This window comes from Caretta caretta, chromosome 4 (genome assembly GCF_965140235.1).
Source record: "Caretta caretta isolate rCarCar2 chromosome 4, rCarCar1.hap1, whole genome shotgun sequence".
In the NCBI taxonomy this organism is placed as follows: Eukaryota; Metazoa; Chordata; order Testudines; family Cheloniidae; genus Caretta; species Caretta caretta.
In genome coordinates, this window is record NC_134209.1 from 103,288,387 (window position 1) to 103,304,397 (window position 16,011).

The following is a 16,011-nucleotide window of genomic DNA, read 5'->3' on the forward strand; positions in this document are numbered from 1 at the left end:
CATGTGAGCTGATTCATCTTTCTTCCCTTCACCACTAGGTTATCTGACAGCTACTGTAGCTTTTTGATCCCCAGCATAGTATCACTTTGTTATTATTGACCCGTTAATTCACTTTTCCACTCAAACAGGAAAACACAGTGAAGTCAGCAGGAGCTGCTGAGTGCTCAGCACCTCTAAAAATCAGGCCACTTATTTAGGAGCCTAAATATAGACATGAAAATCTTGGCCTATATAGATCCCAAATTGTAGTCAGTTAGGGCTGAACCCTTATTGCAATGCTCACTCTGAGTAGCCAGACTGGGTTGTGAGTGGATGAGCAAGAGGGAAGAATCCTCTCTCACAGGCCTGGAGCATATGCAGAGCCCCTTCATGGGGGCTCTGCTAAATTAGACCTCCATGCACCTTACACATCCCTTCTGTGGGGTGGAGGACCTGCATGGTGGCAGATCCTCTGGCCTGGCCCTTTCCTTCCCCACATCCTGCACTCTGCCATGCAGACAGCTCCTAATGAGTAGGGGTTCCCAAATGAGGCACCCGGCCTTGCAACCGAGAAACTGCACTTCCTTTGCTTCCAGGGGACCCTCCACAGCTTTAGGGGAAAGGACAGGACTTGTCCCTTCGTGATAAATAACCACTCCCAATCACGTACATTGTAAATCGCTATGAGGTTATTTCTGCTGGAATGGTTGGTGTGGGGAAGTATAAGGGTTTTACTAGCATGAGTTTAGCTCACTCATGACAGATATGCAGGAGTAATGCTGGTCATCCCAAACCATTCAGATATGTCCTACTAAACCATCTCCCCAGAACTTACTCTAATATTCCAAACCCTGGAGTGGCTTTGAGCAGAAGCTGGTTTTATTTGAATCGGCCTGTCAAAGAACTGTTTCCTTGTTCCCACAAACTTGGAATTTCTCCTGTAAAAATTACTCCCTTCCTGGGGACTGAGGATGAGCAAGACTCAGTTCTGGGCTGACACCAGCTATTGCATAAGCTTTAGTTTCTGACATATTATGGTACTAGACTTTATAGAAATATGAACTTTATACTATTGAAGATTCCCAGCTCTCAACCAGGATACACAACACTTGCTTTTAACCCTGGAAAGGTCTGAGATCCTACTCTAAAGCCAGGATATTTCATAGGTTCATAGAAATTACCATATTGGATCAGACCAGTGGTGCAGCTAGTCCAGTTGCTTGTCTTTGAGATTGGCTAGTACCAGCTGCTTCAGAGGAAGGTGCAAGAAACCTTGAAGAAATGAGTTATGGAATAACCTGCCCACAAGAAAAGTTTCTTCCTAATCTCCATTAGTTAGAAGCTGCTTTATTTCCTCAAGCAAAAGAGTTGATAGCCCTTCAAAACTCTGGGCTATTTTTAATCCTTACTATAATAATTTGGGATATTCTTCTAATCCATATAAATAATCCTTTTCTGAATCCTGTTAAACCATTGCCCTCAATGGTATCTTGCAATGAGTTCCGCAAGCAAAAATTGGAGATTGGTCCTGCTTTGAGCAGGGGGTTGGACTAGATGACCTCGTGAGGTCCCTTCCAACCCTAACCTTCTATGATTCTTCTATGATTCTAAGCTAGTTGTGTTGTATGAAAAAGTATTTCTTTTATCAGTTTTAAATTTGCCAACTTTTAATTTAATTGAATCTCCTTGTTCAGGAATTATAATGAAGGGTGAATAGAATTCCTGATTTACCTTCTCTGTATCATTTACTATTTTGTATATATAGATCATTTCCTTTCTTGTTTGTATCCCTTATAAGATAAATAGTTCCAGTTTTTTCAATCATTTATCATATCAGAGTTTTTCTCATCACCTGTCTCTAAACCTAATCTATTGTTGCTGATATGCTTTTTCTGAGATAGGACAAAGTATTCCAGATGAGGGTATACCACTGGTTTATATAACGGTGTTATCATATTTTCAGTAGTATTCTCCATCCCATTCCTCAGACATTTTGTTTGTTTGACCACTGTTGCACACTGAGCAGAGTTTCATTGAGCTGGCCACAATGATAGATACTTCTTCCTGAGCTGCTAATGTTAATTTAGAATCTAGTAAGGTGTATGAACACTTCACATTATTTCTTCCCATATGTATTATTTTTGTATTTGTCAGCACTGGATTTCATCTGCCATCATGTTGCCCTTTCACGTAGCTTAGTTAGGTCCCTCTGATGCTTATCACAGTTTACTCAACTCTTGACTAACCTTACAAATTTTGTGTCATCTGCAAATTTTGCTACCTCACTGATCACTTCCATTTCCAGATCATTCATAAATGTATTAATATATAGAAATAATAGAAAAATCTAATTAGGTTATTATTAGAGGTGTTTCACATTTGAGTTGTAATTTTTCTCTTGTTCTGATTTTATATATATATGTGTGTGTGTGAGTGTGTATATGTATATATGTATGTGTATGAATAGGGAAGACCAAAGGGAAGCAGGTGTATACATACATGTGACAGGTGTCGGTCCTCCGAGCTCCTAGGCGCGATGGAGAGCTATGGTCTCCGTGGCAGGCCTCAGCCACACCTTCCGGGCCTTGGGGAATTAGCAGGGAAGGTATGCTGGCACGAGTCAGTGGCGCGCCCCTCAGGCAGGGGAGTGCCGGCACGAGTCAGTGGAGCGCCCCTCAGGCAGGGGAGCGCCGGCACGAGTCAGGCCCACCCAACTCCACTGTGTTCCAGCCCAGGGCCCTGGCAGTGGCGGGAGGCGAAAGTCCCGCCGCTGGGTCAGCGGGGCCGTCCGCGCCCACTGACCAAACACACCCACCCCACGGTGTAGTTCGGCCCCTGGGCTACTTCCTACCCGGTCTCTCAGGCGGGTTGCTCCGGTCCCTCCATCTCGTCCGAGTATTCCGCTGCGGGCAGCTCCGGTCCCTCCATCTCATCCGGGTATTCCGCTGCGGGCCACTCCCGCTCCCCCTCGGTATCGGACTCATGCTGGCCCGGGCTGCCGTCAGGCCCGTCCAGGTCCTCTGGGTATTCAGCGGCTGGCAGCCCTGGTTGACACAGGCCTGCCTCCCGGTCAGGCTCCTCCTTGCCCAGAGCTTCGCCTGGGTCAGCAGCAGGATCACGAGGGAGCAGCCTGTGTCTGTCTCCCTCCCTGGTGCTCTCCTCACTGGGCAGAGGGCCCCGCCCTTTATACTTCCTGTCCCACCCTTCCCCTTCCGGGGATTAGCAGAAGCTTGGCCTGGCCCCACCCACTCAGGCTGCAAGGGTGGCTCTTTACCCTCTGGTTCGGAGGGGAGCCAGCCTGGCTCCCTACAATACATTTATGTCAGAGTTAGAAAATGAAACAGACAAGTACAATTTCTTTAAGCCTGTGACACTGTTTTTTTCAATCAAGTTCAAATCATGTTTAATCCTCATTGCCAGTCTGGTTTGTAGGCTATTTTGGCTACTCAGCTTGGATGGAATTGACCTGAATAAGAAATTGGTTTGAATTTAACTTGGATTTAAATTTATTTTAAACCACAGTGTAGATGGGACCTTTGATGAATAATGAAGACTTAGTTCCAGATCATTTTATCCACTTTCATATCACTGCATAGTTTTGTTGACCATGCAATTACTCAAAAACGTTGATTTTTTTTTTAAATTAAAAAAAATATAGAAAAAAGTAGAAATAATTTCATGAGACAATAGGTTATTTCTTTTTCTTCTTTCTTTCTTTCTTTCCTCCAGTCGAGGACTCCTGCCCTGTCAATCATTTTGTGAGGCAGCAAAGGAAGGTTGTGAACCAGTTCTGGGAATGGTAAATTCTTCGTGGCCTGAGTTCCTCAAATGCTCCCAGTTCCAAAACAGAACTGAAAATGACAACACCACGAGGGTCTGCTTCTCGCCATGGCAAGAGAGAGGAAAACAATGTACGTTACTTTGTTTTAATCACCAAATTGTATTTATTAGGTTTTGCTTAATAACGCATCTTTGGGTAAATTTAGCCTACAAAATCAAAGCTTCCAGGGGATGAAATTGTGATTACAAGATGAGGTTGGTAGCGTGGCCTATTATTAAGATTGCCCAACACTTCCCATTATAAGAACCTGATATGAGTTGTTGTTTTGACAAACGTTAACCATTTGGGCTGAAATTTTCCATGCTGCGTGCATGCTGGAGGCTGATATTTTGAGGGGGAAATTTCAGCCAAAACAGTACAGTTGCTTCCAAGAACAAGGCTAGGGAAAAGTAATAAAATATGGTGACCTTTTCTCTGAAAAGCTCTAGCACCCCCATACTTTGGAGCAAGATCTTGAAATTTGGCAGAGGTGCAGCCTTTGTGTCAGAAATATGCCTTTTGCTGTTCCTGTGAAAATCCACCCAAATTTGGCTAAATTTATAAGCCTTTTAGGAATTGCAGACTGCACATGCTCAATAGAGACTCAGACTTTAGGAGCTAAAACCTCCAAAGATTCTGTGTGCACCGAGCGTGCTCCATCCTAGTACTGACAGGATTGTGTGTACACCATCCCTACAGAGTGACTGACTAATTTCCATTCCCAGGGGGAGCCATACACTGGAATTGAAGGCAGGGAGTCTGTCTCCCTTTTATTCTTAATCATACCCCTCCCTCCCGCTTGCACCAAGGCAGCATGGAGAAGGAAGGTGCCAGACTCAGATGCAGGGAGGACAAGGACTGTACTGGGAAGGAAAAGAGTGAATTTGGATAAGTAGCTAGAGAGACTTGGGATCAAGTGGGAGGGAGAGAAACTGTGTCCAGAAGTTGGGAGGGGACTTGATTTGGAAGCTGGGGTGGGAGAAGAGGACTGGCTGGGTAAGGAGATGGGGACTGGGAGGTGATGGGGGTGTTGGAAGGGGAGCTAGAGACTGGTTGGGGAGGGAGATAAGGGCGGGGGAGGCTGGGACTGGTTGGATAAGGAGACTGGGAGATGGGGGTGGAGGAGACTGGGACTAGGAACTAGTGGGGGCAGGGGAGGGAGGAGACAGATCTGGATGTGGAGGGGAGAACAAGGATTGGAAGGTCAAACAGACTGGAACAAGGAGTCAAGGAGTGGGGAGACTGAGATTGGCTGAAGAGCCAGGTGTGTGTGTGTGTGGGGGGGGGGGGATTGGGACTGGAAGCAGGAACAGGAGAACAGGAAATTGTGGTAGATGGTGACAGGAGGCTGGGGGATGGGGAAGAGACAGATTAGATGAGGAGCTGGGAAGGAGGAACTAGCACTGGCTGGGCCAGGAGATTAGGACTAGGAGCGTGAGATGGGAGATGCTCGGAAGGGGAAATACTAGGTTTTGGACAGGGAACCCAAAAGGGGAGACTTGCACTAGCTGGGCAAGATGACTGGGATGAGAAGCCTGAGGAGAGAAGACTGGGACTGGTTCGGCAAGATGAATGGAGCTCGGATGAGAAGCCAGGTGGGAGGAAGAGAGAGGATGGGGCTGTGCAAACTGCAGTGATCTTGGTTTATTATTTGCAGTTCTGACATGCTACCAATTAAAGCAAAAGGTAATTTAAATTGTGTTTTTGCTTGGACATGCACAAATAATGAGTGTGTGCTTATGTGTATATGAAGAGATTCCATGTAGAATGTGTGATGGAAACTACAGAATACTGAATATTTTTCATTTTTAAGAGCATTTCTATTTTCACTCTCTCTTCTTACAGATGGTGTCTGACTATTGTGTGTTTTCATACGTTAACTATGGTCCTCAATGTTTTGCTCTTAAGGCTTATGTGGATCTTATGGATTCTAAGGCGGGGGTGTCCATATACCTGACTTTATTTCTATTCGGTTTGCCAGGACCACAAACACTTATCACAATGGCCAATTACCAGGCTCCCTAATTTTTGTCTGCCAGGCAGAATGAGGGGTGCCTAGCAGACAAACATATCCATGTAAGAGGTATTGTTATCTGTCTCCAAGTCCCATTTTCCCACTACAGGTAAGAATGGAGCTCACATCCAGAAAAGGAGGGGAAAGGGCAGAGATACGACTCTCAGTTGCCAGGAGGTAGGGAGAAAGAGAGAAGAGTGCCAGCAGCTGAGGAGATGAGGTTGAAAAAGAATGCTAAAGGTATCTCTCTGTAGCATTTAGGCTTTTCTGTCTTAAAGACACAATGTCAAATATAGATGCCACTGTGACCAAAACAACACAATGCAAAGATATCACAATGCAATAATTTCATGGTTCTCTACAACTTTAGTCAAAAGACAAAATGGCTTCTCTGCTGTTAAATGCTACCAATAAAATACAGGAGAGTTTTAAATCAAAATGCTATTTTTTTAGTTGCAAGTATCACAAGAGAACCTGGGTTTTTGAAAAATGTTAGCAACTTCTGAGGCTGGTATTCTGTAGGTCTTGTGTGGAAATGAAAGCATCACTGAAGACAAGGCCACTTAGCACTCTCTCACTACCTGGCAAACGTCTCATTATGCAGCCTATTTTCTTTTCTATTTTCCATTATTATGCAGAATGTGCCCACTAAAGGCTGAAAGAGAAATTGGCTGATACAAAAATACAGAGCTCTGGGAATTCAGCTGCAGAGGTTTTAAAAAAATATTTGCATTAGTTTCCACAGATGAGTTGTGAGTAAGGGAGTGAAGGTCGAGTTTTGTCAGTCTTTCCTCCCACTTGATCCCTCTAACCTATCCACCACCTTGTCTGCATACTTGGAAAAAATAATATTTAAATAGCATTCCTGTGGGTCTGAAATGCACCTCCCTAACCAGTTAGGAAATACTTCAGTTATTTTCCTTTCTTTTAGCTCTCTCTCCACCTCCCTGGTATCTTTATTTGCCTTGAGTAGCCAAAGCTGATGATAGTGTACTTGAGAGAATAAATAGTATGTGGTAATTTAAGTAAGAAGTAAAATGAATGCAAGGAGCTGGCTTATATAAGCTTGAAGCCTATCGGGGAGCCCTGGAATTGTGTCTTAAGTAAATAATCTAGATTGCAAAATGTTTTTAGAACCAACAGTGAATATAGATGCTACTGTACTTCATACAGTGTGTGAAACGTATACAAGATACAACCATGACTAGGCAGCAGCTGGCAAGATAGCAACCACAAACACCTGCAAATAGTTGAACATGTGCAGCTAGGTTCCAACTTCCCCATGCCTGGAGGACTCCTGTAGCCCTGTGAAGATCCTAAATTCCCCAGGTTCCCCTTGTACCTCTAGTTCAGAGGGCCCAAAGAGATCTTATTCTGTGCCACCTTTTCCCTGGTCCTGGTATGTTTTACAGCCCTCCTGGCTTCTCAAAGTCATCTTCCCACTAATGCCCTGACTCCGCTGCTCTTGCAGGTTCCACACCTAGATTCCTGCTTCTGTTCCCATATTTGCCTCCCTGTGGACATGTTAAAATCTGCACTAGTTGTCGTGGCCCTTAGTAGAATGCACTTCTGGTCCACTCCTCCTGCTGACTTCTGTTTGCAACACATCCTGGGGCCTTTAGAAGGTCTGCAGGGAAGCCAACCTGAAAGTGGGAGCAGGAATCAAAGTTTAGTGTCTCTAGGGCTAATAGGAGCTGACTCATGGAAGCTGGGAAGCATACAGCTCCTGATTGCTACAAGAGTTACCTGCTCTCTGCTTTCCCCCTCATCTCCAGTGATCTGCAGATCCTCTCCTGTTGTCTTTCCCAGTTCCAAAACTCAGGAGTACCACAGGGTATCATGCTTCCCTTTTCCCAATGCAAGTAATGAACGTTCAAAATTGTAAAAATAACCCAGACCAAAAAAGACAGTTTCCAGACAAAAATTTCATTTAGCTGGAACTCAGACTGAGAGTGCCCCACTTTCAAATGTTTAGGTTTCTTTTCTGTTAAAATTTGAGTTTCCTAGGTTGCTAATGGTTGGTGTTTTTGATAACTACATCTGCTTTTTAAAAATTTTACTCTTATGTTATTGCTATGTACCGTCAGCTTTAACCTCAGCTTAATGATGTTTTTGTCTGGGATGCTGGTTATTGTTGACATCCTGCAATTTATTTTGACTGTGAAACAATAACACTGAATTTTAGAATAATGATTGTTATTAAGCATTGAACATTATTGCAAATACAGCAATGTGGAGCACACCATGGTGGGGTGAATGCCAGATGGTCTTAGACTGTCTTTGTTTTTCCCATTTACACAGCCTCCTTGCTCTTTGCCCCCTAGTGGCTACTCTAAACAGTCATAATTAAGACCACCAGGAGGATCCTGACCGGTCTTCTTAAAGGCCTTCTTCACCATCACTCCATTTCAAATGACAAAAGATGAATATTATGCTGTTAGTATTCCTACAATCAGTATTGGTTTCAGGATGTGAGCATAAACATTTCTAGCAAGGTGCCAAACAATATATGTTGGTTTGCGAAGTGGTGCTGCCTCCTCCTTTGGTTATGGCCAGGAGAAACCTTGTTTGTTTGTTTAAATGAAAAGAAGTGTATGGATTTCCTAGTGTCTCTCCAGTACTCCAGAGCACGTGGACCCATCGTATTGGGTTTAACAAAGGCTCAGCGGGAAAATGTTTGTGGAAGCCCCTTGTTAAAATACTGGTTACACATGTCTGCTTGGACCACTTCTAGAGGGCTTTAGTCCTATTCTGTTAACCACGTAGAAGTTGTATAGAGAAATTTTAATAATTTATTTACTTCTGCTTTACAAACTTTTGCAAGAGAGATTAACTGGGATCAAGGCCCTTGATAACTGAGATATCCATTAATGGATCTTAGCAGGTAAGCTGGCAAAACAAGACTGATTATCTACATGGAATATAGTACATTAGACATCTTTTCATTGCATAAATTTTTGTGAAGTTAATTGATTTTTAATTATCAGATATTTGAGGGGAAAAATTTCATTTGATGTGCAGAACACGGACTGTGTAGCACATTTGCTCATTAGGCATCTAAGTGACAACTCTCCCTTTATTCCAGTAGGGCCATTATTTGCAATGAGGGACAACTGTAGAGAACTGTTCTATTACTGGGTAGCCTACAGAGCACAAGGGCTTAAGAAGTGTATTTGTATAACAGGTCTGATTGTTACTAAATGAGTGAATGCAGCAAGAGCTAGTACAGCAGGGAAGACATTTGATACATGATAAACTGGTCTATAGCCTTCTGTTGGTGCTGCTGTACTCTTCATGATACTGTGGTTTTCCTTTTGTATGCTTTTAGTAATGTTCTTCATTAATGCTAACAATCAGTCATAAGTTTCTCTGTCATTAATGTCCTTTTGGAATGGGCTACTAAGCTTGTCTGAGGACTCACTCAGTAGCTTCAAGGTTGTGGCGGCTGCTAAGTCATCTCTTTCATGGTGTCTAGCTGACAGCTGTATTTCTGCATCATCACCATTTGTACATTTTAGTTAGACTGTCATCTCTTCAGGGTAGGATTGTGTTTGCACAGTGCCTAGCACAATGGAGCCACGGGCCCACAGTCATTACTGCAACAGAAATAAGATTACAGTATGGATTATAGAGTCACAACTTGCTTTCAAGATTATGGTTGTGTGTGTGCTGCTTTCTGTGGCCTCAAACACAATTATTTTTTGACAGAGTGCTGACCAGACCTTGTGGTCAATGTAGACCAGGAATAATCATGTTCAGCATGTCATAGTTGTATTCAAACACTAACATTTTGTAATGTACACAAGCCCTCAGTGTATCTTGTATTTCCTTCCTTGATACCAGTCTTTGATTGCTGCCTGGTAATTAGCACTCTTCTCCTTTATCTCTTACTCTCCTCTGGCTCTTTCTGCTCACAATACAACATGCTTTTGTCCTTCCATTTTAACCCACCCACCCCCACCCCCGCACTCTTCTTGCCTCTCCAACTACAGCCACATCTCCCTTCCCCATTTCACCTCTAAGCTCATTGAGCAAACTGTCAACAACCACTGTCTGGAGTTCCTCTCCTCCAATTCCATCCCAAACCTTCCACAGTCCTGTTGCTGTCTCTTGCACTCAATTGAAATTTCCCTTGCCAAAATCTCTAATGACCTCTTCCGCGCCAGGTCTCAGAACCAGTACTCCATCCTCATTCTCCATGACCTATCAGCACCATCAACCATGCTCTTTATGAAATCTTGTCCTCCCTTAGCTTCTGTGCTGTTGACTCTCCGGGTTCTTGCCTACTTCTCTAACTATTCCTTCAGCATGTTCTTCGGAGGATCCTCCTCAATCCTTCTCTAGCTTTCTGTGGGGCCTCCACAGGGTTCTCTCCTTGGTCTCCTCCTCTTCTCTCCCTAGACTATCTTTGGTAATCTCATTCGCAGACACAAATTCATCTATTGTTTTTATGCAGATGACTCACAGATCTACCTCCCTACTCCATACCTGTCCTCTTCTGTCTAAACTAAAATCTCAGCATGTCTCTGTGACATATCCTCATAGATGTTTAGCCATCAGCTCAAGCTCAATCTCCCTCTAAGCTCTCACTGCTACCTCCTTTCTCAAGGACTGTGAACCACCTGACCATCCTTCCACTCAGGCCCATAATCTGGGCATCATCTTTGATTCTGACCTCAGTCTAGGTCTTTACATCCTGGCTACATTTAAGTCTTGCAAATTCTTTTAGAATCACATCTCTAAGTTGTGGCCTTTCTTATCCATCTACATGGCTAAAATTCTCATCCAGGCTCTCAACTTCTCATTTCTTGATTACTGCAACATCCCTAATTTTGACTGGCAAAATGCCATCTTGTCCCATTCCTCCATAAGGATCTTTTTCCTAGCTTGTCACTTTGACCATACCACTTCTCCTTTATTGCATCAAACATACATTTATCTTCATGTTCAAGGCCCTTCATGGCCTATTCCCACCCTACCAATCATCTCTCCTTTGCGATTGAGCTGTCGACTCCTGCCTCTTTTTGCTTTCTCTCATGCTGCCCCTCATGCTTGCGAGGAGTTTCTTATAATGTACATAGTTCATTATTCTCCTTCAGATCCTTAAATCTCTTCAGAACTCTCCTGTGCTGTAATACCTAAAAAAAATAAAAAAATTAACAGTTAGGCTGCTGGTGTGCTAAGACTTCTGCCTGCCACGCTGACTGATATTATGTCATTGTTTCTCTGTACTCCCCTGTCTATATCCATCTGTTGTCTCCTTTCTTATACTTAGATTGTAAGTTGTTTGGAGTTTTTTGTTCTATGTCTATACAGTGTCTAGCACAATGGGGTGCTGCTCCCTGGCTATGGCTCCTAGGTGCTACAATAATACAAATAATAAATAAAAAATAAACACAGCTTTTGAGGCTATACACCATGTGGCGGGTTGGATAACAGAAACCCCCTTGGGACTTGCCACCTGATGTGCCAAGACTACTTCTGCTCCTGCTTTCCTGTCCTGTCAGCTTAGGATTTCAGTGCTGTCAAGGTTCCTTCCCGATTCTGAACTCTAGGGTATAGATGTGGGGCACTGTATGAAAAACCCCCTAAGCTTATTTTTACCAGCTTAGGTTAAAACTTCCCCAAGGTACAAACTATTTTACCTTTTGCCCTTGAACTTTATTGCTGCCACCACCAAGCATCTAACAAATATATAACAGAGAAAGAGCCCGCTTGGAAATGTCTTTCCCCCCAAAATCCTCCCAAGCCCTACACCCCCTTTCCTGGGGAAGGCTTGATAAAAATCCTCACCAACTTGCATAGGTGAACACAGACCCAAACCCTTGGATCTTAAGAACAATGAAAAAGCAATCAGGTTTTTAAAAGAAGAATTTTAATTGAAGAAAAAGTAAAAGAATCACCTCTGTAAAATCAGGGTGGTAAATACCTTACAGGGTAATCAGATTCAAAACATAGAGAATCCCTCTAGGCAAAACCTTAAGTTACAAAAAGACAAAAACAGGAATATACATTCCATTCAGCACAACTTATTTTATCAGCCATTTAAACAAAACAGAATCTTACGCATATTTAACTAGCTTACTTATTAAGTTCTAAGACTCCATTCCTTTTCTGTTCCTGGTAAAAAACAACACACAGACAGAGAGAACCTTTGTTTCTCCCCCCTCCAGCTTTGAAAGTATCTTGTCTCCTCATTGGTCATTTTGGTCAGGTGCCAGCGAGGTTATCCTAGCTTCTTAACCCTTTACAGGTGAAAGGGTTTTTCCTCTGGCCAGGAGGGATTTTAAAGGTGTTTACCCTTCCCTTTATATTTATGACAAGTGCCCTGCCTGGTTTGAGCCAGGCCCACTAGCCTGCTGCAAACCCAGACCCAGGTCTGAACCACGTCCCCTAATAGCTGTAGGCTTAATTGAAAGCAGCTGAGGAAGTATTCCTGTCTTTGACACTCAGATGCCCAACTCCCAATGGGGTCCAAACCGTAAATAAATCCGTTTTACCCTGTATAAAGCTTATACAGGGTAAACTTATAAATTGTTTGCCATCTATAACACTGATAGATATGCACAGCTGTTTGTCCCCTTCCCCTGGGTATTAACATATACTCTGGGTTAATTAATAAGTAAAAAGTGATTTTATTAAATACAGAAAATAGGATTTCAGTGGTTCCAAGTAGTAACAGACAGAGCAAAGTGAATTACCAAGCAAAATGAAATAAAACACACAAGTCTATGTCTAATCAAACTGAATACAGATAAAAAACCTCAGTAGTTCCAGTAAGCTTTCTTTTACAGACTAATCTCCTTCTAGTCTGGGTCCAGCAATCACTCACATCCCCTGTAGTTACTGTCCTTTGTTCCGGTTTCTTTCAGGTGTCTTTGGGGGAGGAGAGGCTCTCTCTTTAGCCAGCTGAAGACAAAATGGAGGGGTCTTCCAGGGGTTTAAATAGACTTTCTCTTGTGGGTGGAGACCCCCTCCTCTCTCCTTGCAAAGTCCAACTACAAAATGGAGTTTTGGAGTCACCTGGGCAAGTCACATATCCATGCATGACTGAGTTCCTTACCAGCCAAGCCACATTCCTGGGAGAACCCAGATGTGGATTGGCGTCTCCAAGTTCATTGTTGGTTTAAGGGCTTCTTGACTGGGCACTTACTAAGAATAGTCTTTTCTCAGGAAGCTGACCAACTGCTTCACTAAAACCTACTTGAAATCAAACAAGTATGCAGTCAATATTCATAACTTCAAATACAAAAATGATACATGCATAAAATAGGAATAGATTCAGTAGATCACAACCTTTACAGAGATATATTACATGGCATATGTAGCATAAAACACATTCTAGTTATGTCATATATTGTGCAGGAGGTCAGACTAGATGATCATAATGATCCCTTCTGACCTTAATATCTATGAATAAGCATATTTTCTTAAAGCCTTATGGGGGGCACCGTCACACACCACTCTTGCTTTTCACTCATACTTCTTGCTATGGTGAGTCTAGATATAGAGGTATCTTCATGTAGTTAGCTCATTTCTGCATTGTCTGTTCTAAACAACATTCTCTGGAAAGGTAAATCCCAAGAATAAATTACCCTTTGGTCACACATTCTTGCCAGTAGCTAGAAAATCATTTGTAAAATTGCATAATAATTGCAGACAATTTCTAAATATAAATTGTGTGACATTAAAAGAGGCTAGCTCACATGGTTGAGGGTGGCTTTCCTGCTGATCAGCACAACAGATGAGATGCAGATCAGAGACACTGATAGTTCTGTTGTTACCCTAACACACAAAGCTTTGAATTTTTTTTTTAACTTTGAAAGCACAATAAATGCATTTTAATTCTGAGGTTATTCCAGAGCAGCATTGGTATTGTTGATTTGTTTTAAGTTCTCTCCCCTAAATGCCCTACAGGAAAACAAAAATAAAGTTGATTCACCTCAAAAGGAGAGTGCTGTATATTCATTTTGCTGAACAGCAGAGGCTCTATGTTTAATGTTGTTGTACTGTTAAAAACTCATGCACAAGTGGCTTATATGACAGGATGTGGGCAAGATTAACATTTCAGAATTATATGCCATTTCTTGCATGAGAAAACAGTTAATTTTTGGACTTTTAAAATTTTACTTTGTAATTATAAAAGATTCTATATTCCATTAGACTGTCACACTTATTTATTTATACTTTAGTAGTGTCTAGTGGCCCTCTGCTGAAATGGTACAGGAAGATCAGATAAATCCTGTTTATTGCTATAGTAGAATAATTTTTTTGTAATTAGCAGTAAGACTGTCACGTTGTTAGCAACATTTTTCCTGGACACTTCTGCAGTTTTGTCTCAGGTGATTTTACTTCCCCAAGGTTGGGTTTTTGTGATATTTCAAAAAGTGTAGGTTTTGGATTAAAACACTCTTCCTGCTCCCATGGTTTATTGCAAATCTTCTTACAATCATAATTTCACTTCTGTTAGAGTGAAAGCTGAAGGCTAAAATCATGGCTCATAACCCAGTGCAGAAACTACACTCTGGTTTTTTCCCCTCCATAATTTTTCTGTTTCTCTCCATTCCCCTGACCCTGATTTCTCACCCCTACTCCTGCTAGCCCCAACCCCAGTAAACCTCATCTCATCCCCCACTTCAGTCCATCCAAAATATTACCACAGAAGTGATCTTCCTAGTCCATTGCTCTGACCATGTCCAACCCTCTTAAGGTCCCTTCACTCGCTTCCCCTCACACACCAGGTACAATTCAAGTTCCACGTCCTCATTTTTAAGACCCTGCACAATGTGGCTATCATCACCTACCTCTCTGTTCTTATGTCCTCCTTTTCCCCTCATTGCCCCATTTACTTTCCCCAGTCTGCCTGGCTCACCACCTCCTTTGTGTTACATTTTGATTTCTGCACCTGTGCCCCTTCCATTTGGACTCCCCAGGAATCCCTTCCTGACCTTGTTTGATATGCCTCCATTTCTTCCTCCTTAGGTCTCTCCTTAAAACACACCTCTTCTTACAAGTCCTAATCTTCTCCTCAGGTGCTCATCAGATGTTAGTTCATCAAGAATTTATGAACAAAATTACATATGCACAAGTGGAAGCCTGGGTCTGAAAATCAGCCTGCCTGATACATCACTAGGGTTACCAGATGTCCTGATTTTATAGGGACAGCCCTGATATTTGGGGCTTTGTCATATATAGGTGCCAATTACCACCCCCCCCCCCCGTCCTGATTTTTCACCTTTGCTATCTGATCACCCTACACATCACTGGGATGTGATGTACATACCTCACACCCAGTAAGGTGACTGATTCCTTAGCTCACTTGATGGACAGAAGATTCTTCTTTGTTTAGACCATTCTGAGGACCCTCATCTGCTGTAACACTTTCTGGAGATTCTAATCCTTAACATTTCCTGTTAGCACCTAGCCTTCCTTGTGGTTATGCTGTTGTTCTTAGAGACATAGATAACCAAACATGATACTGTCCGGCAACCTGACAGCCATCACATCATGATGATTTCGTTGACTGAAATGTTATAGAAAGTAGAATACATGTTTGTAAATCAGTGCAGACTTACTTTTAATAACAGATGTTTGCAGGCAGATCAGTTGGGTCCTAAGAGCAGTGAGTGATCTATGGATAAATACTGTGAAACTTGTGTAATTAAAAGTAACTTGGAGACATTAACCGTTCTATAGAGGAGATTTATTTTTGTGAACTTTTCACTGCATGCTTATCTGGATGCAGTATTTTAATTAGATTTGTTTCTGGCCGGGAGTGTTATAGTAGTTCTCCAGCAAGAAAACCACTGCAGATAGCCTAAATAAGCTCCCTTCTTGGAAAAAACACAATATTAGTTATTGTGCAAATACAGACTCTCAGCAATGTTCAGGGGACTGAGAGGGCTACAGATCTGAATAATTAGAGTGAGCTCTTTGGTCGGTTTGTAGATGTCACCACAGGAGTCCTTAATACATGTTAATCTGGATAAGGAGTTTTTAATAGGAACTCCACATTAAGGAGTTTTAGCAAAGGGTACATACATTTATACTACTCAAAAGCCCTACAAAAAAACAAAAAAAGCTGTTACATACTGTAATGCCATTTTAAGGGTCATCAGTGGTGAAACAGGAGAGCCCCACCTGGAGCATCCGCTTGTGGCACAACAATTGCAGCTGCCTCAATTTCCCTCCTTCAGAG

At 42.5% G+C, this 16,011-nt stretch overlaps 1 protein-coding gene across 5 annotated transcripts in view; it reads left to right on the forward strand.

Moving 5' to 3' along the window:
• Positions 1-16,011, forward strand: part of CORIN (corin, serine peptidase) — a 331,431-nt gene that overhangs the window by 150,963 nt on the left and 164,457 nt on the right. For all 5 annotated transcript variants that reach the window (XM_075127943.1, XM_075127945.1, XM_075127946.1 and 2 more), the window contains exon 5: positions 3,709-3,890. In XM_075127943.1, the coding sequence (XP_074984044.1) occupies positions 3,709-3,890 (182 nt within the window). The remainder of the gene's footprint in view (positions 1-3,708; positions 3,891-16,011) is intronic.